We start from the raw sequence: 27,826 nt of genomic DNA on the forward strand, positions 1-27,826 counted from the left end.
ACGAATCATGCCGGCCCACCTGTCAGGTAGTGGGGTGCAGAGTGATCAATATAATATTATTGCCTCGTGCGTTCCACAAATGGTAGGTGCGTGACTCAACTACATTCACCTATCAGACATTATGTGTGCATCTGTCTGGAAATACAGTGCACGGTGAAAGAAAATATCTTGGTAGACTGTCACACTCAGCCTTAATAGGTGCGTGACTCAACCGGATCCATTTGCACACCTATCAATAAGTGGTGTGCATAGTGGTTGGTATATCGTTATACATATAGGTCTCATGCACTCAATCAATTCAATTGTGCGTGACTCAGTAGTACTCACTTGCAATATAGTGAGCGAATAACGACGTGAAAACAGATATCCTTATTGGTCATTACTAACAGACAAGACTCACAAACATAAAAACACACTGAAAGAGACCTGAAGGTGGTCCAACTCACTCTAGTTTTTAGGGTCTCTAGGCTTCACGGGGTGGGGTGGGAGAGGGCCTCTGGTAGGGACATATTCTGTATATTGACAAAATAAGGGGAGGAAAAAAGGTTCGTGAGATGCCCTTGTGGCGCCTTCGCGCTGAACAAATGACACGAGGGACAGCGTCATTCCTAATTTTAGAAGTAAAGTACTTACAGTATGCCAGGAAGGAACGTAGCTGAATACCTACATGCCTCTCATGTAGCCGCCCCGCGCTGATACAGCGGGCGCCGAGGCTATTTCAATGGAGGTACAGCGTTTCCGGGTTGGGCGGGGTCACGTTACTGAGAGAGGGCGTGGGCCGTACTACGGAACGTGTCCGGGGCCAAAAATGGTGGTTGCTAAGTGACTGGTCAGACAGAGATGCCCACTAGTCTAGGTTCGAATCCCGGGGCCGGAGGGAAAGATTTCTTTTAGGAGGCCTTCGGGAATTGTAAAAAACTTTAATTGTTGAATGCAACAGAAAGTAAAAACTGGCCTATTGCCTACGGACAAGGAGGCTGGGAAACTCGAGTGAAGTGACAGTTAGGCACAAGAGTCTTGCAAGAGGCGACAGTCGTTAGGTGCCTAGCACATGGAGATGACATACCAAATTTTTCTTAGATGTAGAGGTCAATGTACTTCTATTTGGTAATCATAATTGCATTTAGCATAAGGACTGAATTGGCAAATTATTGAGTACAGTGATCAGAGGACTGTGGCCCATGGGATATTATCGTTCAACCCTACAACATGGGTGGACAGTCTGTAGACCTATCTCTGTTCCTTCTCGTACAGTAGTTTTTGTACATTGGGTCCTGATGTCACTTGTTCAATAATTGTCCATACCATATCATTGGGTGTATGGTTTTTTTCAATGAAGTGATCGGTCAACTTGGTTGCATTTCTCTTGCACCTGATGGTGCTGCGATGCTCGCTGATTCGCTGTTTTATTTTCCTAGTGGTCATTCCGATATATCGTTTTTTGCAGGTACATTCGATCAGGTAGACCACATTGCAACTGTTACAGTTCGTGTGGGACACCTGTTTCCACACTTTTCCTGGTTCAAGATCAAGTGTCTTGGTGTTTCTTGTGAGGTGACAGACGCTACAGTTGCCGCAACGATAGTGTCCAGTTACTTTTGGCATACCCCATGTCTCAGGAATAGTCGTAATGGCATCCGCTTTTTTTGCTGCTCTAGGTCTGGTGTTTACCAGGCTATCTTTCAGACTGTGCTGTTTTTTGAAAGAGAATAGTGGTTTCTCCCAGTGCAGATTGCCCGTGTTTAGGATTGACCAATGTTTGTTAATGCTTCTTGTGACTTGATTTGAGACGGCATTGTATGTAGTGACACAGGTCAAAGGTATGCTTTCCTCCGTAGTGGGTTTCTTTTCCAGTAAGGCCTCTCTTGGTTGATTCCTGGCACGCTTTTGGCATTTGTTGATGATCCTGGTGGGATATCCGCGAATTACTAATTTATTAGTAAGGTCGGAAGCTTGTTCCTTGTATTCTGATAATTTGCTACAGTTGCGGCGTAATCTTAAGAATTGCCCATACGGGAGGTTTTCCCTGAGTGGGCGAGGATGGAAGCTCTCAAATCTTAATAGATTGTTCTTCGCAGTGGGTTTATAGTGTGTTCGAGTTTCCAGATGATCATTTTCCTTGGTGATTACGACATCCAGGAATACTAGTTCATGGTTATCAAAGCAGTGGGTAAACTTGAGATTTTGGTCACAAGTGTTTATCCAGGTGATAAACTCTTGGAGCTTCTCTGCAGGACCTTCCCATATTGCGAGGACGTCGTCAATATAGCGTCGCCAAAATTTTATATTTTCTGCAAATGGGTTTTGGGGGTCTAGGATTAATTTCCGTTCAAAGTTGTAGACATATAGCCCTGCCACGCTGGGAGCAAAAACACTTCCCATGGATGTCCCTCCCACTTGTAGGTAGAGGGCACCCTCGAACTCAAAGAAGTTCCGTTTTAATGCTAATTTTGCACATTCCAGAATGAATACTCTGGGTGTGGTGAATGACCAGGTGGTGTTATTCAATGTATCCTCCAGGACTGTTATTGTGTCGTCCTGTGGTATACTTGTGTATAGGCTTTCTATGTCGAAGCTCAGCAGAAGTGTATTCTCATTAACAGTTATGTCCTGCAGTAGATTTAGCAGGCTTTTGGTGTCCTGTAGGTAAGTCGATGTGTTCTGGACAATAGTCTTTAGAAAAAAGTCACAGAATCTGGACAATGGCTCGAGTAAGGAACCAATGCCTGACACAATCGGACGTCCAGGTAGTGGTAATCTACCTTTATGCATCTTCGGCAGTATGTAGAAATAAGGTATTCTACTGTCAGTAGTGCAGAGGTAATCCGCTTCCTGTTTGGATATTCTCCCAGAAGCCTCAGCACTTTCAACCAGTTGCAGGATTTCTGATTTCAATTCATCTGTAGGGTCTGCGGCCAGACTCTGATAATTCTTTGTGTCACTCAGTAGACATATACATTCCTCCCGGTAGGTGTCAATGTTCATTACCACTAGGCCACCGCCTTTATCGGCGGGTTTTATGATGATATTATCACATGTCCGCAGATTCGATATTGCTGTAAGCTCAGCATTACTCATATTTCTGAACTGTGATGTAGCTTCCATTCTTTCAACATCGTTATAAATTGCTTGTTCAAAGGTGATCAGCTCAACGGGGACAGTGTGGGTTGGCGGGGTAAATGAGGATTTTGTTCTCAGTCCACTCTCATTAGGTATTTCAGGTCCTTCTGGGTTTCCTTGTTTTTCAAAAAAGGCCTTTAGTCTTAATTTTCTAAAGAAACCGGCAAGTTCACAGTGTAGTTGGAATTTATCTAAACGTGCTGTGGGGACAAAACCTAAGCCTTTGTTAAGAACACTTTCTTCAATTTTTGACAAAGGTCTGGTCGAGAGGTTAGTTACTAGGGTCTCGTGTTGCTTGTCCCTGCTTTGCTCCTGGTTTGTCCGCTCACTGGGTCTTCCTCTTCCCAGTGTACTTGGTTTTGTTGTCTTCTTCTTCCCTTTCCCCGCCTGCCCCTGGCTAAAAAAGGGGGCCGAAATGGGTTTTGTTGATAAGGTGGTGGTTGGAAGTGCGGTTGGAAAGGTGGTTGCCATCCATACATTGGGAAGTGAGGTGGCGGTTGGTTATAGTGGCCTTGAAACATGGCTGGATCGAATTGCGGCCATTGGTTTTGGGTTCTATAGCCGCCCCTGGGTTTTTGTTTTGCACTGTTAGTACTTGATCCACTGCTGTTATTTGATGAGTTGCTAGAAGCATCCGAGTCGGGTGTTGTCTTAGCTTGGCTCACAAAATCTGGATCAGAGTATGGGTAAGTCTTGACGAAGGAGAAGCGTTTTAGATCTTTTTGAAACTTTGTCACCTTCTGCTGCGTCAGATTCTCTCTGTATTCGTTTATTTCTTTATTAATTTCTTCAAGTTTTTTCTTGTACCCGGTTATGCTTGTTTTTATATGAGTCTCCGTTTTTTGGATTTCAATTAGTATTGCTTCGGATAATCTCAAGGCGGTCTTCAGGATCAGCATGATCCAGTCATGTGTGCAATGCCATGCAATTAATGCCCAGTCTTTCCTGAAGGTGGCATCATCGAGAAAGATGCGCGGTGCATTAGTGACCAAAAGCCCCTTGGGGGCCATGTTGTTCGTCACGTATTCCTTTAGGATAGTTCCGTGCAGTATAGTCCTTATTCTGTTCCTCTTCATTTCAGACAATTTATCCCAGTCACTTGTCTGTGAGATGGTCTGTGATATGTTTGCATCGGCGAAGCCAGATATTTCGCCTAGGATGGCATCAATTTCCTCAGTGGAATATGTAAGGCCTTGGTTTTCTCCCATTGTGAAAAAAGTGTGTGAGTAAGTTATGTGAGTATAGTCAAGGATGACGAAGGACTGCTCTCGCAGCTGTGCGCTGCCAGGATATAAATAAACACAAGAGAGAGTAAGGGAGTCTGTTCACAGCAAGTGTGAACGGGGAGTACTCCTAGTCCCCTGAAATAACTATCAATAAACATAAGAGGAGTATCACCTGGAAGAGCTCAAGGAGCGTTCTGGGTGGGACGATCGGATGAGAAGCAAGTCCTTCTTGGATTATAATAAACCCCTCACTCACCAACCTGGTTGGTGACATGCTTCATCATCGGGGTCCACCCTAACTGTCACTTCACTCGAGTTTCCCAGCCTCCTTGTCCGTAGGCAATAGGCCAGTTTTTACTTTCTGTTGCATTCAACAATTAAAGTTTTTTACAATTCCCGAAGGCCTCCTAAAAGAAATCTTTCCCTCCGGCCCCGGGATTCGAACCTAGACTAGTGGGCATCTCTGTCTGACCAGTCACTTAGCAACCACCATTTTTGGCCCCGGACACGTTCCGTAGTACGGCCCACGCCCTCTCTCAGTAACGTGACCCCGCCCAACCCGGAAACGCTGTACCTCCATTGAAATAGCCTCGGCGCCCGCTGTATCAGCGCGGGGCGGCTACATGAGAGGCATGTAGGTATTCAGCTACGTTCCTTCCTGGCATACTGTAAGTACTTTACTTCTAAAATTAGGAATGACGCTGTCCCTCGTGTCATTTGTTCAGTGCGAAGGCGCCACAAGGGCATCTCACGAACCTTTTTTCCTCCCCTTATTTTGTCAATATACAGAATATGTCCCTACCAGAGGCCCTCTCCCACCCCACCCCGTGAAGCCTAGAGACCCTAAAAACTAGAGTGAGTTGGACCACCTTCAGGTCTCTTTCAGTGTGTTTTTATGTTTGTGAGTCTTGTCTGTTAGTGATGACCAATAAGGATATCTATTTTCACGTCGTTATTCGCTCACTATATTGCAAGTGAGTACTACTGAGTCACGCACAATTGAATTGATTGAGTGCATGAGACCTATATGTATAACGATATACCAACCACTATGCACACCACTTATTGATAGGTGTGCAAATGGATCCGGTTGAGTCACACACCTATTAAGGCTGAGTGTGACAGTCTACCAAGATATTTTCTTTCACCGTGCACTGTATTTCCAGACAGATGCACACATAATGTCTGATAGGTGAATGTAGTTGAGTCACGCACCTACCATTTGTGGAACGCACGAGGCAATAATATTATATTGATCACTCTGCACCCCACTACCTGACAGGTGGGCCGGCATGATTCGTGCCCACTCACGCCATGGGTAATATGTTTCACCTTTGTGCACATTGAGCTCGCTGTGAGATCTGAATGGGTTTGGCACAATAAAAAAAGACACATGAGAGACAGCACTGCACGACGTTACAGGCTTGTAACTATCGTTCCATTCTTCTTTCGCAGGTCTTTTATTTTTCTCTCACCAAAATTTTTTTGAGAGATTGTTCTACTGCATATTTTGCCAGTAGTTCAAAAGGAACTTAGGACTGGCAGAGCGTTAGTGTACTCTGACCACCCATTTTCCTTGGTCCTGAAGAAAACACGGCAAGTTCCGTTTGCGGGTTGAAACATGTAGACCTTCAACACATAGATACACATGGTCATAACAAACTGTAACTGTATCGCCCAAACATTTTAATATTGTCCAGTAGTCTAGAAATAAACTTTATTCACTATAGTCATACCAGGACAATTTTTAACCCTTTTTCTGCACCTTTCACACACAATAACCTGCTCCACTGTAATTCAGGTGTCGTAGCACACCCTGACGGCATTCGGCTTTCAGGGTGGACCCCGATGATGAAGCATGTCACCAACCAGGTTGGTGAGTGAGGGGTTTATTATAATCCAAGAAGGACTTGCTTCTCATCCGATCGTCCCACCCAGAACGCTCCTTGAGCTCTTCCAGGTGATACTCCTCTTATGTTTATTGATACGAATAAATATTTCCGCAAAATTAGTGTTAGGTGGACACACACGTCTTTTGCCCGTGAACTGTGCAGCACTTCTGAGTGATGATCAACATTGCAGGATGCAAAGTGTCCTGGCCTTTCACCAGCGTGACCTACATAAGTCTCCTTTGTGAGGGAGAAGCGTGGAAGCAGCGTATGGGGGCATCCGAATAACGCCCTTTTGCAGCCGGCATCATTAGAAATTCATCAGCGCCCTCAGCCCCATCAGCCACAGCAAGTGAACGCCCTCCGTGAACAGAAGTGGACCAGAACACATTTTTGTCACAAAACCGTATGTGTTGTCGAAATAAGTTATAGGTTGGAGTATTGTTAGCCACTGAGAACGGTGCAAGTAAAAACTGGAGCGTTAGTGAGAAGCGCTCTGAAGAGGTAAGAAAGGCAGATGGCGGCTGCGCGATGTGGGGCGGAGTGGTGCTAATGACCCGTGAAAAACAGATGGCGGCTGCACGTGTGCATGCTCATGTGAACGCAAGCGCTAGGCCAGCCAGTAGCACTTTGAAAACTCACCTACTAAATGTCTCGCAGTGCAGCGCATGCGCCGACTCAGCGAGACCTAAAAATGTAATCTAATCTAATTCTCACCTCCTGATGCCATGACAGATAAGTGACTTTTTCTCTCTTTTTTTTTTTAAACAGGGAATGCCATACAAAAAATGTTAGAGAATATTCACAGCCACTAATTACAAATGAGAAAATACATATTAGAGAGAAAATGTAACAGTAATAACATATCACCACAATTGGTCAGTCTACATTTATAAAATCTAACCTTGTGCTCACATATACTACGTAATTACTCAATGCTTGATTTTTACATATTTAATCAAAGAAACATATTTATTGCAAATCATTATCTGGTACTTCTTCCATCAACCCACCCTTGATCCCAGGTTAAATGGCGTTGAATGCCCAAGGTATAATTCAGTGTTTGTTCTCTGTAACAAAAAGATAACACTGCAACTCTAAATCAGGTAAGCACTGTATCTGTTATGACCACATTTAAACTGGTCCAGCTTTATTCATTTGTAGACATTCAGGACTGGTCTGCAGGCTTTATTTCTCACCTTTAGACACCTCAAATGCAAAAAGTCAAGATCACGGCTCTGCGTTGAGCCAGTCAACTATTCATGATACAGCCTCAGCATCAGACTGGGATGCCAACAATCTGGCACTGCCAAATTGGCCCCCAATATAGACCAGTGTATGGGCCATTGCTTTTGTCTTGTGGGTCATTTTTTTGTTGTTTCATGGGACAGTTTTTGCAGCATTCAACCAGATCTGTTACTGCACAGTCAGCAGGTGGCACCCATGGAGTACGCTGCGGTGGAGTCCTGGACATTGATCACTGTGTTAATTTTGGGGGAAGCAGGCTGGTTACATCATGAATGGTTACATATAAAATACACAAACCATGGCAGCAGAAACCAGAAACTTGTATTCCGCACACCTCAAAGGCCATCAAGATGATATGACACAATGCTGCAGAGCTGTCACAATTTGCCAATGAGGGTCAATTTTTTTCAGAATGAGACTATTCTTTTATATATGGGACCACTTTTTTTAGACCTATTATATGTCCCAATCCAACACAGTATGGCCCTTGGCAGCTTCTCAACTGTAAACAGAGCATGTCTTTCACAGAGACGCACCCAAAAACGTCATCACTAGCACCTGTAGATCAGCTCAGTTAAGCAAAGTCTGGTGTTAATCCTCTAGGTCAGCGTTTCCCAAACTGTGGTCCGCGGACCCCCAGGGGTCCGTGAAACATTCCTAGGGGGTCCGCAGGACTCGATTGCCTGTGGTCGTGAGTGCTTAAAGCCGGAGAGGGCCTCTGGGGGCCGCCCTCCCTCGCGAGGGCGGAAACTGATTAGAGTTTAAGGGGCCCGCGAGTCGCTCTCCTTCGTAAGGCGGCTTCTTGTGAGTTGCGATTGGTGCTGGAGGGGCCCCCGGAGGCCAACCACCCCTCACGGAGCGGTAAGTGATTAGCACCTCAGGAGCGTCCGAGCCCACTCGCACGGCGTTAAGGACTAGCACGGGGGAGGTCTGTAGTTCCGCCTTCCGCCCCGCCCCTGGCATAGAGAGCATTTGTCTGAGGTCTCTGGGGCATCCTAGGCAGCCCCAGGGACAGACGAGTCCTGTGGTCAGAACTGCAGAAAATGCATACCCACCCCTCAAAGCACTCCGAATGTGCCCCCTCTACGCCCCCCTCCCCGTACAATCAAGATTGGGTAAAGGTGAGGTACCATGACAGGAAGTGTTGTCAGGGGAGGCCACGCCGCCTTCAGCTCTGAATCAACACAGTGATGAATCTGTTGTACTCAAGCCCCGGCCCAGACACAGAATAAACGCCCATGGGTGCAGAAGGTTATTTCCCACCCACCAGGATGATGTGGCAGACGCCCCTTACCTCATTGTTGCGGTACTTCAACTCCCAGCTTGAACTCGTTCACCAGCTATCTTCCCACAATGCACCTGCACGCTATATTTGTGATGCCAGTGTTTTAATTTATTTTGTGTTTTCCTTACAGACCGACGTGGGCCTCGGTCTTTACAGGCCTATATTTTTCGTCACTTGCGATCAGGCGGATGCTGATTTTCTCAGCCCCAATCTGGGGTGCCGATAAAAAATTAATGAGGGCTGGGCCTGGCTGAGAGCAGTGTCTGCCAGGGCCTGAATATTGTAACTGTACATTAACACAGCGCAGCCTGCCGCAAACACGTCTGTCGCCTTCTGGATCTAGAATCAGGGGTCCAAGCCGTCGACAGTGGGTGTACCCCCCCTTCAGAGTTGGGCCTTGTTGTGTATTTGCGCATTTAGAGAAAAATGAAACGCCCATGTGTCCTCACAGCACACAAGATCTGTGAATCTTGGCGCAGGGGCGGCGAGACCATAACAATACAATCAGGAGGCGGGGGCAGCGGATGGGCAGTGGGGAGTCAGGGGGGCGGGGCCGCAGGGAAACGAGTGCAACAGAAGGCAAAAGGGGCACAAAAAGAAGGAAAAAACGAGTGGAACAGAGGGCAGAAGGGCACAAACAACGAGTGGAACAGAGGGCAGAAGGGCACAAAAAACGAGTGGAACAGGGCAGAAAGGCACAAAATACGAGTGGAACAGAGGGCAGAAGGGCACAAAAAATGAGGGAGTAACGAGTGGAACAGAGGGCAGAAGGGCACAAAAAACCAAGGGAAAAACAAGTGGCACAGAGGGCAGAAGGGCACAAAAAAACGAGGGAAAAACGAGTGGCACAGAGGGCAGAAGGGCACAAAAAAAAGAGGGAAAAACAAGTGGCACAGAGGGCAGAAAGGCACAAAAAACGAGTGGAACAGGGCAGAAAGGCACACAAAACGAGTGGAACAGAGGGCAGAAAGGCACAAGAAACGAGGGAAAACAAGTGGAACAGAAGGCAGAAGGGCTAAAAAAACGAGTGGAACAGAGGACAGAAAGGCACAAAAACAAGGGAAAAACGAGTGGAACAGAAGGCAAAAGGGCACAAAAAACAAGTGGAACAGAAGGCAAAAGGGGCACAAAAACCAAGGGAAAAACGAGTGGCACAGAGGGCAGACGGGCACAAAAAACGAGTGGCACAGAGGCAGGATACAGAAATATAGGGGCAGCTAAGAACAGAAGGCAGAACGGGCAGAGAGGCCCAGGGGCAGCAAGGGGAACAGAAGGGAAAACCGGGCAGAGGCACGGGGCAGCGAGGGGTACAGAAGGAAAGACCAGGCAGAGAGAGCAAGAGGTTTTTAAAAATAAATTTAAATTGTACAAATTGCTTGGGGGTCCCCGGCTTCCAGTAGTGATTCAGTGGGGGTCCGCAGGAGTCAAAAGTTTGGGAACCACTGCTCTAGGTCTTTCCCAATGACTGCTCTCCACCATTATTCTTTCTTAAGCCATAGGGCTCTGAGGGCAAGGCTTGAGATGGCACCATAAACAGTTCATTAAATGCTCACCTCCTTTTGTCCCACCAAACAGCTGCATAGTCCAGACTCTGAAGCGCAGCCATAATGACATTGACATCATAGTTTCCTGTACCAAATACGCTGCGATGAGGATTCCACCTAGTGTCTGGAGCCAACCTGAAGGAAAGCGCAAGAGAGAAACAATCAGAGAAAAGAAACCAGGAAGGTGGGGAGGCCATGTATGATTTATTATTGCACACTCAGCCTGCTTGGTCTTTCTGTGACATAGATAGTACAAACAATTTATTTTTATTATGAAAGGAATACATGTAAGTGAGGGTGTAGACATTTCACCCCCAACCATCGTGCTCTGATGGACGTGAGGGATGAAATATACAGGGAGGAAATAATTGAAGTTAAATAGTTGGCAAGGACTCCCCTCCAGCGTGCATGGTTTTCATTGTTTTGCTTTTGACAATCAACTGTTCAGTAAAGCAAAGGGACTGAGGGAAGGATTTTGTTGCGGTGATGGGGACAGTAAGGTCTGATCAAGTTCTAGGTCTGTAGTGCTCTGAAACAAGAACCTTGTTTTTCTCTTTATGGAGTCATAAAAACGGAAAACAAGATCTGACTAAGTGTTTTTGTCTTCAAATAGTGGATTAACTGCTGTTAATAACATTTACCACAAACCTGGATCCAATCCAAAAGAGACGGCACATAATGAGGAGGAAAGACCTCAATGCAGAGGGCATGGTGACAAAAACTGTTAATACATATTCACCATGACCATAATCTGCACATACACACATACCCCACGGTTCTCAAATTCATGTTCCTTCACTATGTTTTCATTACACCAGGATACATTTGAATGTAGGCAAATGTTAGTCGTTAATGACCACTGCTCCAAAATGAGTTTTGCTATGTCAGATTTAGAAGCTATCTTCTTTACAACAATGTCCATTACCTATCCAAATATCATGCCATCAGATGTCAAATCAACAAAGATCTATCATGCCTTGAACAAAACATTAACATCACGATCAAAATATATCTTATTATGACATTACCATCAAAACTGATCTTCAACGTGACATGGGCGTGAAATACATGATGCTCTTCCCGGCAAGACTCAAAGTCGTGGATGGAGAAAAGGCCTACTTTTTCGATACGTCGGCGGATGCCAGCGACTGGCTGGAAGGCTGGCAAACTGTTGGTCAGCAGGGGAGACGGCAAAACTCAGCAATGAACCAGGGGACCGAGCAGCGGATCCGGAGGATGGGCGATCTACTAGTGGCGGAAAACAGCAGGCTGTGGCATGACACTGAGATGGCTCTGGCACCGTTGTGCCAGGTAGTAGGCCCTGAATAAACTGACTTTGGGTTTCGAGGGATAGGTGGCCGGTTGGTTTGGTTCCATGATGGATGGGAGAATGGGACCAAGGCTCTTAGTCCGCTTCTTGAAAGGGACAATGTACGGGACGAAAATAGTCCTGGTTCTTTATTGGACTCTGGGTCCGGCGGGGGGGGGGGGGGGTGAACTATTGTATATGGGCTGCTTTGTGATGTATAGTATGGGAGTGTATGATTCGACACTAGTTGTGTACCTCTTCCTTAGGTCTGCAAGTCCATGTTCCCTCTCAAATGGTTTTGGTTGTGTTATCGGGGAGACAGACACTCTGCAAGTTTTCTCGGTGGGTGGTTTGGGACTCACCTGGCAGGGCAGCAGGGAGGGGGGAGTTGGGGTGTTGGCCGGAGGGGATCCGAGGGTGTTAGACCCGTCTGCTTCTGAGAGTCCCCTCACCACTATGATTTCTTTTGTTCCCCTGTACCTCCCAAAATTTGTCGCTTTTTATTTGTCTACCAGGACTTTTTATGTGTTGTCTCATGGGGTTAGATGTGCCTTGATGCCCAGTTGCTCACAAGGTTTGTGGCACCCATTTACAAGGCGCCTGGCCCAAACCTGTGGCATTACAAACTGGGGTTGTCAACCTGTATAAATGGACCTAAAATGGTGGACACCCTTTTTCCTCATGTGAGTGACTCCCATTGGAGCCTTCGTGAGCCCTGGCCTTTTGAGGTTTTGGCGCCCTTTGTTTGGCGCGCATTTCTGACAGGAATTCCTTTATTTTCCTCAGGTACACAAAATGGCTGCTCTAGAACCCCAGTACGGTGGCTGTGAGTGTCCTAAATACCCCTCAAGAGTGCCATGTCATGGTCACAGCCAGAGAAGGTTCTAGAACCTTCTGGCTCGTGCCAGTACCCCAGGGCACTGGCTATATAAGGCCCAGTCCCTGGCAGCCATTTTAGATTAGATTAGATGATGAGATGATGAGAAGAGGAGATTAAGAGATTCCAGACTTGACACCAGATTGACACCTGCCCTGTTGACCCCTGAGGTGGCTGGTAGCGCAGGCAGTAGAGCAGCAAAGGGTTGCTGGCGTTGTGTCTGACTGGCGTTCCAGTCAGCTACGTGAGAAGTGATCTAGCGCCTACAGCGCCTGCCCAGCGAGTACCTCATTGCCCCCAAAGACTGTGGCCAGTTTCGTGTGCCTCCCCGCCCCCCGGTGGTGAACTGTGATCGATTTATCGAGGCGAGAGCAAGTTCGCCGCGACCGCGATCGTCAGCTGTGCCCCCTTCGCGACAGGTGCCTCTAGAGGGGAGCTCGGACGTCTCCGAGCCACACCAGCGTAGAGCGCTGCCTGCGCAGATTGAAGGTGAGGTGGTGCGCCGGGGCGGGGAAAGGCCGGCCTACGTTGGGCGGGACTAGCGTCTCTGCCACTCCCCAGTGACCCGGGAGCTGTAGCTGTGGGCGGGAACCACCCTGTATGCGGAAGTCGGAGGGAGGTCCGTGGAGCCCCTGAGGACCCCGTCGCTGACGAGAGAAGTGCTGTGCCCGACTGAATCGTATGTTGATTGCAGCCGATGTGAGGTGGGCCCGTTTCTTCATAGTGAATGCAGCGTTGTGAAGGAACTGTGAACCGGCATTCATTTGACTGTGCGCGAAGGTTGTGTGACCTCTCCGGCAGCCCGTTCGTCAGTCTAAAGACTTTGAACTGGTGCCGTCTGTGCTCTATTGGTGCTAAAGCCCGTAGGCGCGCATAGACTTCACCGGCAAAAGCAGAGATCCTATCCTGGTGACCGCAGAGTGCAAATGATGTATTTACTGTGTTTCCTTGCCTTTTAGATATACGCGCATACGCCCTGAATGATCATTAAAGAGTCCCAAACCTTATTTTGTGCTCAGAGAAGCCGTATACCTGGTCATTGAAAACAGCATAAACTGTAAGAGTTATCTTTCCCATTTGAAACGTATTGCACATGTAATGATTCTAAAGTATTTAATTGGTGGCAGCGATACCAGAAGAAACATGTGGTTGTTTATTTAAATGAACCAATATTTATTCTGATATTTATTCTGATATTTATTCTGATATTTATTCTGATATTTATTCTGATACTCATTCCTGAAGTTATTCTATTTATTAATACTATTTATTACCAGAACTGTATGACCAAAAGAAATGTATGAACAAAAGTTACTTACCTGTAAACTGTGGTTCTCCAGTATTGGTGTCTTTCATAGATTCACATGCTTGAATATTCCCCGTCGTCGAAGTGGGAGTCCCACGGTACATAAATAGCAGTAATATATGCATATATACATGAGAAATATCATAAATAAAATATACATACATATAATGCAATAGAAATGTAAACTTGAAAAAAGTACCATAGAACAGAATAGGCCCATTGAAAAGCCCAAGGGAGAATTCACTTTAGTAACATATTAGAGTCATTATGTGTTGGTCCACATTCCAGCCAATCAGGCTGTAGCCTCCTCTAGAACCTTCTCCTCAGAAGCCCAAGTCCTCAGATTTTCGTAGCACAAGTAAGTATAAATGCCTGAGGAGAAGAGAGCCTCTGAGGGGAGGATGGGAGGGTCGCATGTGAATCTATGAAAGACACCAATACTGGAGAACCACAGTTTACAGGTAAGTAACTTTTGTTCTTCTCCAGTATTAATAATAATAATAATAATCCACATTTGTAAAGCGCACAATCACCCGTAAGGGTCTCTAGGCGCTGGGGGCCGTCGGGAAGATTAAGCAAGCTATTGCCCAGAGTCACATGGTGCTGGGCTAATCTGCCGCCGGTGCCGGGGATCGAACCGTGATCCCCAGATTCCAGCGTCAGTCGCCCTGGCCGCGGCGCCACACCTCTTCCTAGGGGTGTCTTTCATAGATTCACATGCTTGAATAAGAGTAGAAAGCAGTAAATCATACATTAGTCATAAAGGAAATATACGATTAAAATCTTGGCAAAACATATCACTTAACAAGCAATAAATACCAAAAAACATGAGAAAACCTTTATGACTGGAGGCGGGTAGCAACAGAGGCTCACCTTTATCCGAAAAGATTCCGCAGCACCGCTTGACCTACTGCCGCATCCGCGGCATCTGTTGATTGCAGGCAGTAGTGCTTCGTAAAAGTATGGCTGCTAGACCAAGTAGCCGCTCTGCAGATGTGTCTCAGAGGTACCCCCGCAAAGAGGGCAGCAGAAGTCGACACAGCTCTCGTGGAATGAGCTCGAGCTGGAGCAGGAAGGGGCTTGCCGGCCCGTTGATGACAGTAGGATATGGCAGACGATATCCATCTGGTGATAGTCTGTTTAGTTACAGATTGACCTTTGCACACTGGGCCATATGCTACAAATAGTTGATTTGTCTTTCTACATGTTGCTGTGCGTTGAATGTAAAACTTGAGGCAACGTTTCACATCCAGAGTATGCAAAGAGCGTTCCGCTGCAGATTGTGGTGCAGGAAAGAAAGTTTTAAGAACAATTGGTTCATTGAGATGGAAGTCACTGGGAACCTTAGGAATAAAACTGGGATTTGTTCTCAAAGTAACAGCCTCGTTGGAGAACTGTAGAAACGGTGGTTGTATAGTAAATGCTTGGATGTCGCTGACGCGCCTGGATGAAGTCAGAGCAAGCAAAAGAGCCACTTTCCAAGTGAGGAATTTTAGACTGGAAGAATGGATGGGCTCGAATGGAGGCAGAAGTAGTTGAGACAAAACTAAATTCAGACGCCAAGTAAGTGGAGGCCGACGGATTGGTGGGAACATCCGAAAGAGGCCCTTGAAAAATTGTCTAATTATTCTGGAGTAGTACAAAGATGTTACGCCATCATGGCGAAAACGAGAAAGTGCAGCTAGAAACACCTTTAGAGTGGAGTGTTATAGTCCTGATCTTGCTAATGACAGGAAGAAAGGCAAGATCTGCTCAGGCTGAGCACACATGGGATCCAGGGTTTTAGTGGAACACCAAGCACAGAAACGTTTCCACTTTAGCTGGTAAGTTTTGATGGTAGACGGGGCGCGAGCACTTGCTAGCACCATCCTACAATCCTTGTCGATATTCATGTGTGCAAATTCATTGTACTCAGGTTCCAAGCATGAAGTTGGAGATATGCTGGATCCGGATGGCATATCTGACCTTGCTGCATCGTGAGAAGATGTGGCAGAGGATGCAATTGTATCGGATTTGTCAGAGAGAACAGAAGAAGATCCGAAAACCAAGGACGTCTCGGCCATTTGGGTGCGATCAGGATTATTCGACACTGTTGGAACCTCATTCTGTGCAACAGGCGAGGAATGAGCGGAAGTGGAGGAAATGCATAGATGAAGTCGTTCGACCAGTCTATTGAAAAGGCATTCCCGCTCGACTCCTTGTGTGGATGCCGGCTCGCAAATCGTTGACACTTCCTGTTGAGAGCAGTTGCAAAGAGATCCAACTGTGGTCGGCCCCACTGTCGGAAGACGAAATCCAACGTTGGTCGATTGATTTCCCATTCGTGGTTGTCCGAGAGGGCTCTGCTGAGCGAGTCCGCCAGAACATTGGCCACACCTGGCACATGGACAGCTGTGAGATGTATTTGCCGCTGGATAGCCCAATCCCATATTTCCTGTGCCAGTTGTGACAGCACGAGAGACCTTGTGCCGCCCTGTTTGTTGATGTAGTGCATGCTGGTGGTGTTGTCCGTCCTCACCAGCAATGTTTGTCCCTGCACTAACCTCTGAAAGGACTTCAAGGCCAAGAAAATCGCCAGTAGCTCCAAGCGATTTATGTGCCAAGTGCGCCGAGACGCCGTCCATTTCCCCTTTACGGACATCCCGTCGAGATGTGCCCCCCAACCTTCTAGGGAAGCGTCTGTTGTCAGCGTAAGTGTTGGTGGTTCGTCTCTGAATGAACGACCTGTCGCTATGTTTGGAGGATGAGCCCACCACTCCAAAGCGCTTTGAATGCGGGGCGTTAGGTGGATCTTGTCTTCGAACGACCCCGATATCTGCTTCCACTGCTTGTCTAGTTCCTCCTGTAGAACTCTCATGTGCAGTCTGCAGTTGGGAATTAGCTGAATGCACGAAGAAGCCATGCCGAGGAATGATTTGTACATCCGGACAGAAACGTACTGTCTTGACTGTAGGAACTGTACTTTCTTTATCATTCGATCTTGTCTTTCCTGAGAAACGAACACTTGCCCCAGCCTAGAATCGAGCGAGGCTCCCAGAAAGTCTCGCTGTTGAGATGGTTGAAAGTGTGACTTTTGGTAATTGATGGACAAACCCAACGTTTCGAAGAGGGATATGCAGACTTGAGTGTGCTGCTCCGTTAACTGAAAAGTCTTGGCCTTTATTAGGCAATCGTCCAGATACGGATAGAACTGGATGCCCTGTAGACGCAGGTAGGCAGCAACCGGGGCGAGAAATTTGGTAAATACCCTCGGTGCTGATCGAAGGCCGAATGGTAGGACTTTGAATTGATAATGAAATTGGCCGACTGTAAAACGGAGATATTTCCTGTGCCTGGGGTGAAGAGGTACATGGAAATATGCATCTTGAAGGTCTATTGTTGAAAAGAACTCTCCTGGAATGAGGAAATTCAAGATTTGAAGCAGGGTTAGCATCTGAAAAGTCTTTGATGCGATGAACTTGTTCAGAGCCCTCAAATCTAAGATGGGACGCCACTCTCCTGATTTTTTCTTTACTAGAAAGAAACGGGAATAAAATCCCCTGCCGCGTTGACCTTGCGGTACCACTTCTATGGCTCCTTTCTTGATCATTAGCTTCACCTGAGCCAACAGTTCCTTGAAATGGGGAGAAGGTGGACCCGAAGGTGGATGAGTGGGGGGGAATTTCGTGAATTCCAGGGTATGTCCTTTTGAAACAACGTCCAAGACCCATCGGTCGGTGGTAATGTTGGACCAATTGTAGAAGAACTTTGAGATCTGACCTCCAAGATGTACAATCGCCAGAGGGTAAAATTTGGGATTGTCACTGTTTTTTGTTGTTGTTCGCACCACCTCTGTAATTGGACTTACGCTGGTATGGTCTGGAGGTGGAGGAACGACCCTGGGACTGATGGGAGCCCCTCTGTCTGTTATCATTGTAGTTGTATGATCGATATTGGCTTGTTCCACGAAAAGTAGAGGTTCCTCCTCCTCTACCGCGTGCCCCACGAAATGGCCTTTTCCGATATTGTAGTGTTGTCAAGGACTTTGCTGTGTCCGTGTCCTTCTTTATTAGTTCCAAAGCATCATCGACATGTTTACCGAATAAAGATTCACCATCGTAGGGTAAATCCAAAACCCTGGATTGAACCTCCGGACGGAAGGTGGTTGATTTTAGCCAGCCTTGACGGCGCAAGACTGCAGCACCCGCTAGTTGCCGGAAACCAGTGGAGGATATATCGACGGCACAGTCGATTATTTCTGCCGAAATTTTTTCTCCTTCGAGAATGATGGCCTGCGCTTCATCCCGGATGGAATCGGGCATCTGAGGGATCAGACCAGCAATCTCAGACCAGATTTGACGGTTGTAGCGACCTAGAATAGCCAAGGCGTTGGATGCCCCACAGTTGTCGCTGCCATTGTGGTAAATTTTTTACCAATTGAGTCTAATTTACGGCCATCCTGATCCGGCGGAGATGTCAGAGGTATGGCCGGATTTCGAGATCTTTTTTGTGCCGCCTGAGTGATTACAGAATCCGCTTTAGGTTGAGAAACCAAACAGGCCAGAGAAGTAGGTGGCGCTTTATATTTTTTGGCCAATCTGGGCAGAACAGCTGGTATGGAATTAGGACGTTCCATTAACCTTAGACCTTCTTCCCATATGTGGTCTATTATAGGAATGGTATGCGTTTGCTTCTGAGGTAAGTCCTTAAAATCGTATAAAAAACAATCAGTTTGTTGCGCCTCGATTGTTAAGTGGAACCTCTTCGCAGCACGAACCATAAGGTTATGAAAACTCGCGATATCTACTGGCGGTGAAGCTCTTGGCGATGCCGGTGGAGTAGAAGGCGTCTGTGCTCTATAATTGTCCCAATATTGCATGTCATCATCGGTGTCGTTATCCCCAGTGTTATGAGGAGTTTGGTTCCCATTATCGGTATCAGGACAAACACCCGATGGAGACGTAGGTGCAACAGGCGCCGGCGCTTGAGGTCGAGGCGCTGGAGACGGAGGTCGGGGTGCTGGAGACTGAGGTCGAGGTGCTGGAGACTGAGGCCGAGGTGCTGGAGACTGAGGCCGAGGTGCTGGAGACTGAGGCCGAGGCGTTGGAGACTGAGACCGGGGCGCTTGAGGTGCTGGAGAAGTAGGCAACGACGGTGGAAACCTACGATTGTAGTCGTCCAGCATATGTTGCAGGTTTTGCACCACAGACAAAGGAATTTGTGTAACCTGTTCGTAAGTAGTTGGATCTGCCACATCAATTGGAAAAAGTTCATTCCCATCTTCGACGTTATTATTTCCATCCTCATCCTCGTCAGTGTATTCCTGACACTTAATGTGTAATTCAGAAGGACTGGATGCTGGCTCATAAGTTTGATCCATGTCAGAGTCATTTCCGGATTCCTCTTCTCCAGATTGAAACAATTTCTCCGGAGGCTGAGATCCACTCCTTACCGGACTTAACTGAATGAGTGGAACAGTCTTGAGAGACGATGCCGTAACCACTTTAAAGGTGGTAGTAGTCTGTAGGGGTTGGTGCGACTCTTCACAGCCTTAGCACCACCCTGTTCTTGCGCCGTTGCCGCAGAAACAGGCGTATGAATTAGCAGCTTACTCTTGGTCGACGATGATTTTTTGGTCGTCGACGACGTCGTCGACGAGGTTGCAGTCTTCGCCGTCGACGAAGATGCTTTCGGTGACGAGAAAGTAGCCGTTGACGGACCAGTCGTCGACGGAGCGATCGTCGACGAAGTTGTTACCGTCGACGAGGCAGGCGTCGACGAAGCAATCGTCGACGAGGAAGATCCCGTCGTCGGAGTAGTCGTCGACGATGATGATGGCTTGTTCTTCGTCGACGGAGGACCCGTCGACGGAAGGCGCGTCGACGATGACTTCTTCGTCGACGGTTTGATCGTCGACGAGATCTTAATAATAGACGAGATGGGTCTCACCTCTTGGCTGCTCGTCGACGAGATGGTCGTCGTCGATGCGGAGCTGGTTGACAGGGAACAAGTGGTCGTCGACGTAGAAACAGCCATGACTGAGTTAGTAGTTGCTGAAGACGTCGACGGACGCGTCGACGAGCCCGTCGACGAGCCAGTGCCCGTTTTTGAAGAGGAGGGCATAGTTTTGGGTTTAGACGCCAGAGAGCCAGGTCCCGTAGGCGCGCCCTGAAGCAAGTCCTGTGGGGAGACATCCTTGAAAGACCCCAACATTCTACTCTTCTTAAGAAAAGGAGAGGGTACTTCAGTCTCAGACCCTCACTTCTGAGAGGATCTTGAAAATCCAGATGACAGACTCTCAGCATCAGAAACCACATTTTCTGAAGTTTTCAACTTCTGTAGCCACAGAAGGAGACGGGCCTCTCTATCCCTCAATGTTTTAGGGGGAAAAGTGCGACAGAACTTGCAGGTAGAGGCATTATGATCCGGGTAAAGACAGTAAATACACTTACTGTGTGGGTCCTCATGAAAAAGGCGTAATTTACCACAGGATGGACAAGCCTTGAACAAGGTTTTCTTAGTAGAAGACATTTCTGAAGAGAAAAACAGCTAGAACTGGTGAAAACTGAGCAGAGCTCAGGGAGACTCCCTTCACACGACGTGCGGTAGAAAATCTGAGGACTTGGGCTTCTGAGGAGAAGGTTCTAGAGGAGGCTACAGCCTGATTGGCTGGAATGTGGACCAACACATAATGACTCTAATATGTTACTAAAGTGAATTCTCCCTTGGGCTTTTCAATGGGCCTATTCTGTTCTAAGGTACTTTTTTCAAGTTTACATTTCTATTGCATTATATGTATGTATATTTTATTTATGATATTTCTCATGTATATATGCATATATTACTGCTATTTATGTACCGTGGGACTCCCACTTCGACGACGGGGAATATTCAAGCATGTGAATCTATGAAAGACACCCCTAATACTGGAGAAATGTGCTTTCCCAGTCAACCCTATTTACAACAAAGAACTTTTATATAAAGGAATCGTATTTTTCTACAGCAGTGGTGTGGTGTCCTTCTTTTTTTGGTGTGGATGTACAAGGAGTTATTATTGGGTCAGAGCCGGCTTAACACTACAGCCTTTACTTGCCTTGTCACTTGAGCCAAGCTACCCCTTTGTGCTGGGCTTGCCCATCGCAGGTCCAACAGAGGGAGATTGGGGGAATGGGGAATTTGCTCATGGCCATTTTATCCAGTACGCAATGGGGACTGTGTGGGAGGACACATCAGAGACAGTAATTTTTCCGAGGGAGTTCTTGGGTTATCGATAAGATGGGCCACTCACCTATGGTAAAAATTTGGACCTGGAACGTTAATGGGCTGGGCAATAAAATTAAGCGAACATTGGTGCTGCAGCATGTAAGGAGATACGGCCCGGATATAGTCGTTATTCAAGAATCGCATCTGAAGGGGAATAGATGTAAGGCCCTCGATCTATTCGGCTATACAATGGTTGTGCACTCTGGGTTTACATCTGGGGCTCGTGGGGTGGGTATATTAGTAATACCCTACCTTTTGTTACTTTGGACACTTGGGTGGATGAGGCGGGTTGTTTCGCCACAGTGGCGGGGAGATGGAAGGGACGCACATTGGTGTTCCGCTCGTGCTATATTTCCCCCCTGATCTCCATTCTGGGTGCTTACCCTAACTGAGCACATTTCTGACCAAACTCCCTGAGGGAACGCTACTTCTGGGTGGCGACACTAATGCGGTTATGTGCCCAGATCTAGACCGGTCCAATGCCCCCACAGGTATGAGGAGTGAGAGGGGCCTATCGGACTTTGTCACTGCAATGGGGTTGGGGTACCTGTGGCGGGCACAGAACCCCACACTTAGGCACTACACATTTCACTCAGCTCGGCATGGGTCCTTCTCCAGGATTGACCATTTCTTTACGCGTTTGGACCAGATGGGGGACTTTAGCATTACCTCTCACCTAGCTAGGGGGATCTCGGATGATTCCCCTGTTTGTACCTCCCTCAGGGGCCCCGTCGTAAACAGAGTGGTCTTTCCAAGAATAGACCCTTGGCGCCTTCGAGACCCTGAAATTAGTGATCGGCTCAGAGAGGGGTCTGAGCTGTACTTTGGAGAAAATTAGGGATCCGTGGACTCCCAGATTATCTTATGGGAAGCATACAAGACGGTGCTAAGGGGATTGGCTCAGTCACTTATTGGGGCGAAAAAGAAAGAGGAAACCCTCCAGATTCGGCTACTGGAGAGTGAGGTTCATCAGTTAAAGGGGGACGCAGCTGCAACCCGTTACGTGGACACGTGCCACAGGCTTAAGCTGAAACAGAGGGATCTCAGGGCATTGACCTAGAACGAGGCCAGAGCCTATGCATTGGCCATGCAACACCGGCTATACAACATAGGCGATAAGGCGCTGAAATTATTGGTGTGGATGGAGCGCTGAGACAAAGATCGATCGTGGGTAGCGGCGATATGGGATGGAGCGGGAAAATTATGCTCATCCAGCACAGATAGCAGAGGCCTTCGCGGCCCGCTTTGAGAGGGTGTACTCACCTGTATGCACTAGAACAGAAGAATATTGTGAGGACTTCTAGTGGGACTTTGCACTCTCTGCGTTGACTGAGGAGACTAGAGGCGGGGGTCACGGTAGAGGAGCTAGGAAAAGCGCTCAACTCCTTGCAGTCGGGCTAGGCCGCTGGTCCGAATGGGCTTCCAGTCGAAATCTATAAAAGGCAAGCATCGGTTGTGACAGCCCCCATGCTGGAGATGCTCAAGGAGGCGCGAGAGCGTGGGCACTTGCCCCCTGCCCAGAGAGAGGCCATGATCATAGTGATACGCAAGGCTGGGAAGCCGGCGGACAAATGTGCCTATTACCGACCGATCTCTTTGCCCAATGTGGAGGCGAAGGCTCTCGCCAAGGTCCTGGCGGATCGGGTGCTATCAGTGGTAATGGAATTGGTCCAAGTGGATCAATCTGGCTTTATGCCTCATAGAAGTACTAGTCATAACCTTCGGCGTCTCTACGGGGTGTTGTACATGACTGAGGATGTGGGAGACACCTAGACGGCATTGAAGGCGCTGGACGCGTCAATGGCCTTTGACCGGATAGAATGGCCTTACTTGTTCATAGTACTACGGAGGTTGGGTTTTGGGCCGACATTCCGCAGCGGGGTACGGCTCCTATATGAGCGGCCATCAGCCCAGGTGAGGGTTAGCGGGGCTGTATCTAGGGCCTTTTCCTTACCGAGGGGGACAAGGCAGGGATGCCCTCTGTCCCCTCTCCTCTTTGCCCTGGCGCTAGAGCCTTTGGCTCAATGGATCAGGAGGGATCCTTTGATTTGGGTTCTAGCGCCAACGGATGAATGGGAAGAGCGAATATCTCTATATGCCGACGACATGATCCTGTATCTGGCAAGGCCATATCACTCGAATGCCCAAGTGGATCACCTTTTTGAGTTGTTTGGTAGCTACTCCGGCTATACCATCAACTGGTTAAAGTCCGTGATCTTTCCCTTATCGGGTTCTCCCCCAGGAGTTCCGTCTAGGTGCTCCGCACCGGTGGTCCTGGAAGGATTAAAGTATTTAGGGTTATACATAACTCGTAACAGACAGGATTTCTTTTAAAGGAATTTAGAGCCCCATCTGACTCGCCTGCAGGCAGACGTGGCCCACTGGCGCACTCTCCCGCTCTCTCTGATGGGAAGGGCGGCCACGTTCAAGATGCTCACACTGCAGAGGCTACTGTATGTGCTGCAGAACACCCCCTATCAGATTCCCGAGAGTGTATTTAAAAGGATCTCTCAGGCAGTATGAACCTTGTTATGGGATGGAGGGTTCCCTAGGATAGCGCTACACAAGTTGCACAGGGGTGTGTACGACGGAGGGCTGGCAGTCCCGGATGTCAAATTATACTACTGGGCGGCACAATAACAGGTAGTTAATGATTGGGTGTACACTGACAGGAATGAACCAGCCTACAGGGTGGACAGAATGGTTATGCCACGGGGCACTTGTGAAACTCTTCTGTATGCCCAAAAAACCCAGAAGGTTTTGCCAGATCATATGAGGGTAGTTGTCCACAGCTGGAAGGAGGCAAATCGGCTCCTGGGCTGGGTTGGCAAACTTACTGTGAAAACTCCACTTTTGTAGGGGAACCTGTTGACGGAAGTGGCGACACTATCAGGGTTTAAGGGTTGGCAGCAAATCGGTATTGACTATCTGGGGGACGTCTGGAAGGGAGACACCATCCGCCCTTTCAAGTACCTCCAGAAGGAGTACAGTTTACATACCTCACAGAGATATCAATATGTGCGCCTCCAGCATGCGCTTCGCTCCCACATACCTAGTGGCACAGTTGTCCCGGAGTATTCCCCGATGGAGGACGTTTGTTACTCGACCCAATTGAGGAGAAACCCACATCCACCAGCTATCGAAAATTAATAAACAATATACCAGATCCCTTGGTTTGTCTCAGAGTGGCTTGGGTTCAGAACCTTGGGAGCCTTGATGAGGATTGGCAGGATGCGCTCCAGGGGCCCAGGGAAATCGCTATCCGATCCAGGTTTCGGCTCGTACAGTTCAAAATCCTTCATTGCACATACTATCCTCGCACCCACCTTTATACATGGGGAAGGTGTCTGTCGGCGCTCTGTGTGCGGTGCTATCTACAAGAGGACTCCTTCTTTCATATCATTTGGGAGTGCCCGGTGATCAGTACATTCTGGGTGAAAGTTACGGACACTATGTCCAGGGTTGCGGGAGTGCCAGTCCCGTTGGATCCGAAGTGGCTCTTCCTGCTAATCAAAGGGGATCGTGACTGGTCGAGGTATATTGGGATTTGGCTGGCCCTGGCGGCGGGGGTAGCGAAACGGAATATTGCTAGGGCATGGGGGTGCGGGTGCCCCCTTTATGGGAAGATTGGCAGCTGGACTTAGACAGGGGGTGTACGAAAAAATTGGAGAAAATATTGGTGCCATGGCGCAAATACAGAGAGGCGGGTGCCCGGGTGGAGGAATAGTCAAATTATATTGACGAAAGACACTTGTGATTCCCTGATGTGTAACTTCCGAATGATGTCTGTATTGTTCCGTAATGTGCTATTTGTACATGGCATTGTATCGTATGGTCTCATGAGCATTGTTAAAATAAAAATATTTATTTTAAACTGATCTTCAAAATACATTTACTAAATCAGAAGGGCCTTTAGAGTCTGGATACAATCCAGTTTATCTCACTCCAAAGGGTAAATATTCCTTCTTGCTCATTTAGAAGAAGTTTGAGAAGTTTTAAAAAGATGTTTTTTATTTCTAAACTGAATCTGCAGAGAATACAAACAGTCATATGTTTATTTTGTAACAATAGTATGTCATTGTGTATAAAGATATGAAGTCTATGGGGCGTTTTACAGACTTTCTTTACATCTGCAATTGCCCATACATTGCCTTACAGAATTTCTTTACATCTGACAATTGCCCATACATTGTCGTGCTCTTAGGCACAGAATATACCAAATTGCAAAAATAAAAAAACAAAAAGAAGAGGTGTTAAAGGTAAATCAAGGAGCACACTGGGGCCTGGCGCATTGTATGAGAAGATACATTTACAGAGGACTGATGCACACTGTGCCACGGTATTTAACTGGACTGCAGTCACCTCATAAGTGGCACAAGAATAAAGAACCTCTACTAGCTAATCAGCGCCAGAAAATCACCACTTCCCACGATAACTACTTCTTGCTGTATTTAGGAGCATAAGATCCAGAATGAGAAGTTAAGTGGATGCCCTCCATCTGAGGTGCAAAAGAGAATTTAATAAGAAATCAGGCATGAATTCCGCCTTATTTATGTTTTTTTTAGCAGTTTTGCAGAGAGCTACACATGGGACTAGCGGTTGATTTATTAGTGTACCTTGTACCACCCTAGTGCGTATGGCTTGCCAGGTGTATATGCACAGAGCATAAAAGTTTAGTTACGACCTCATGGTAATTTTTTGGCTAGAGAGAAACTACGTCAGCCAATTACAATATGAAATGTCCTACCAAGTGAACGTAAATACTAAACTGTAGTGTCCTAGCAGCTACAACCAATTCTCAGCCGGTTAAATATAAGGCAAATGGAATAAATACTTAAAAAATGAGTAATTTAATGCAAAGTCAACATCACAAACAGTAGCTTTGGGCTCACACTGATGTGGGCTGTTTTGATGCCCTTCATTCTACCCTGAGGTAGCCCCAAAGTCTTTGACATTCACAAAAGTATTAACAAAAAAGCTACTTGCACGTGGTAGCAAGTTTTCTGTAGGGTACTTTATCTATCTGCAGATTCCACACTTATTAAACATCCCCAGGAACTAGTCTGAATTGAGAAACTTTTGATAGCTTTCCTATGCCTCCAAGGGATGCTGGCTCCACCAACTGACTCGTTACTACGCGAGTCATTACATTGCGTGGCAATACAACTCGGTCATTACAATGACCGCGTTGTTACCTCGCAATGCCATTACTACGCAAGTCATTACATCGACTTGCAGCAGATGGCGTGCTAACATTAGAAATATATCATTTACTATTCCAACTCCAGCCTATGCAATAGTAGGGAAGGTGTTGGAACAGTAAACTATACTATTCCTAATGTTAGCGCGCCATCTACTGCAAGTCGATGTAAGGACTTGGGTAGGAATGGCATTTTGACTGCTAACAACGCGGTTGTTGTAACAACCGCCTTGTAATGACATCACGGTGTAATCACTGCGATGTAAAGCATGGTTCGAGGCATGTGGGCTGCTGAATTCATATCTTGTGCATAGATCGCCGCCTAGTGTTGGGTCCGGATGATTGCACATTGTTGTCCCGGAAGAGTCTTCGAAGTATCACGAGATAGGTGGCTCCTCCCTCGGACTACAGTGCGCATGGGCATCCTCTCCATCCTCAGATTGTTTTTTTTCCTCCATTGGGTTCGGATGTACTTTTCTTTACTCAATTCGGAAACTTTCTAAAGGCCAAAAGGCCTTCGGGGTCGTCGGTATTTTCTTTCGATCGGTGCAGAGTTCTTTTCCAGTTCTTTCGAGCAGGACGTCGAGGAGAGCCGTGTGGCCTTTTCGACGCCAGAGGCCCGATCGTCTATGGAAAAGAGCCAGTTCAAGCGATGCCCCCTTTGTAACTCTAAGTACCCGCACATCGATGTACACCCGGTGTGCAACAAGTGCTTATCACCCGACCACAATGAGGACAACTGTCTAGCTTGTGCTCGATTCCGGTCCAAGAAGATGCTTAGGCTCCGACATGCGGCGAGGCAAATGATGTCGAAGCCAGCGCCCGACCCGGTGAATATCTTCGGTGAAGAAGACGATGAGGTTGTCGAGGCCCAGGATCCAGGACAGCAATCGGATCCCGGTTCGGAGCATGACTCCACCTATTATGAAGACGTCGATGATGAAGGCGATAATGAAAACTACGTCGAGGTAAGGGACGACGTATCCCCCATCGGAGCCGTCGATGACGACTCAAGCGATGAACCAGGCCCAACTGTGGGTACGGAGCCCAGAACAGACACTAAAAGGCTTCCAAGGGCTCAGGTCGAGATATCGCCGGAAGGCCTTAGCCAAGATCAAGAAGAACGTTCGATAGCCCCGCGTCTCGGCCCGGCTAAGAACATATCACACGAGCCATCGGTCGCACTGCTAAAAGCGAAACCGAAAGCCATCGAGTCAAAATCAAAACTGCTGAAGACAGTCTTCGGATCGAAGAGTTCGAACATGTCGGATTCTACAAAGAAGACAAGTGTCGACGACCCTACGAGGTCAAAAATGAAGGTCGTCGAGCCAAAGATCGGTGCGCTGAAATCCATCACCAAAGTCAAGCAAGTCGTAACTATGAGGTCGACGTCGACGGACAGCGACACTAACAAGGGACTCGAGTCTCGGAAGGTTCTCGATCCGAAGCAACGAGTCGACAAGCCGAAGCTCGTCAAAGCCCTCGAGCCGAAAACAAAAGGCGCCTCGAAGGAGCACGTCGAACCGAGGCCAAAGAGCGCGCCTCCGACACCTCAAGAACCGAAGTCAACGCAAAGCCTG

At 47.5% G+C, this 27,826-nt stretch overlaps 1 protein-coding gene across 4 annotated transcripts in view; it reads right to left on the reverse strand.

Moving 5' to 3' along the window:
• Positions 1 to 27,826, reverse strand: part of JOSD2 (Josephin domain containing 2) — a 219,702-nt gene that overhangs the window by 57,028 nt on the left and 134,848 nt on the right. For all 4 annotated transcript variants that reach the window (XM_078669711.1, XM_078669713.1, XM_078669712.1 and 1 more), the window contains one exon: positions 10,322 to 10,447. In XM_078669711.1, the coding sequence (XP_078525837.1) occupies positions 10,322 to 10,447 (126 nt within the window). The remainder of the gene's footprint in view (positions 1 to 10,321; positions 10,448 to 27,826) is intronic.

Source organism: Lissotriton helveticus, chromosome 12, assembly GCF_964261635.1.
Source record: "Lissotriton helveticus chromosome 12, aLisHel1.1, whole genome shotgun sequence".
Taxonomy (NCBI): domain Eukaryota; kingdom Metazoa; phylum Chordata; class Amphibia; order Caudata; family Salamandridae; genus Lissotriton; species Lissotriton helveticus.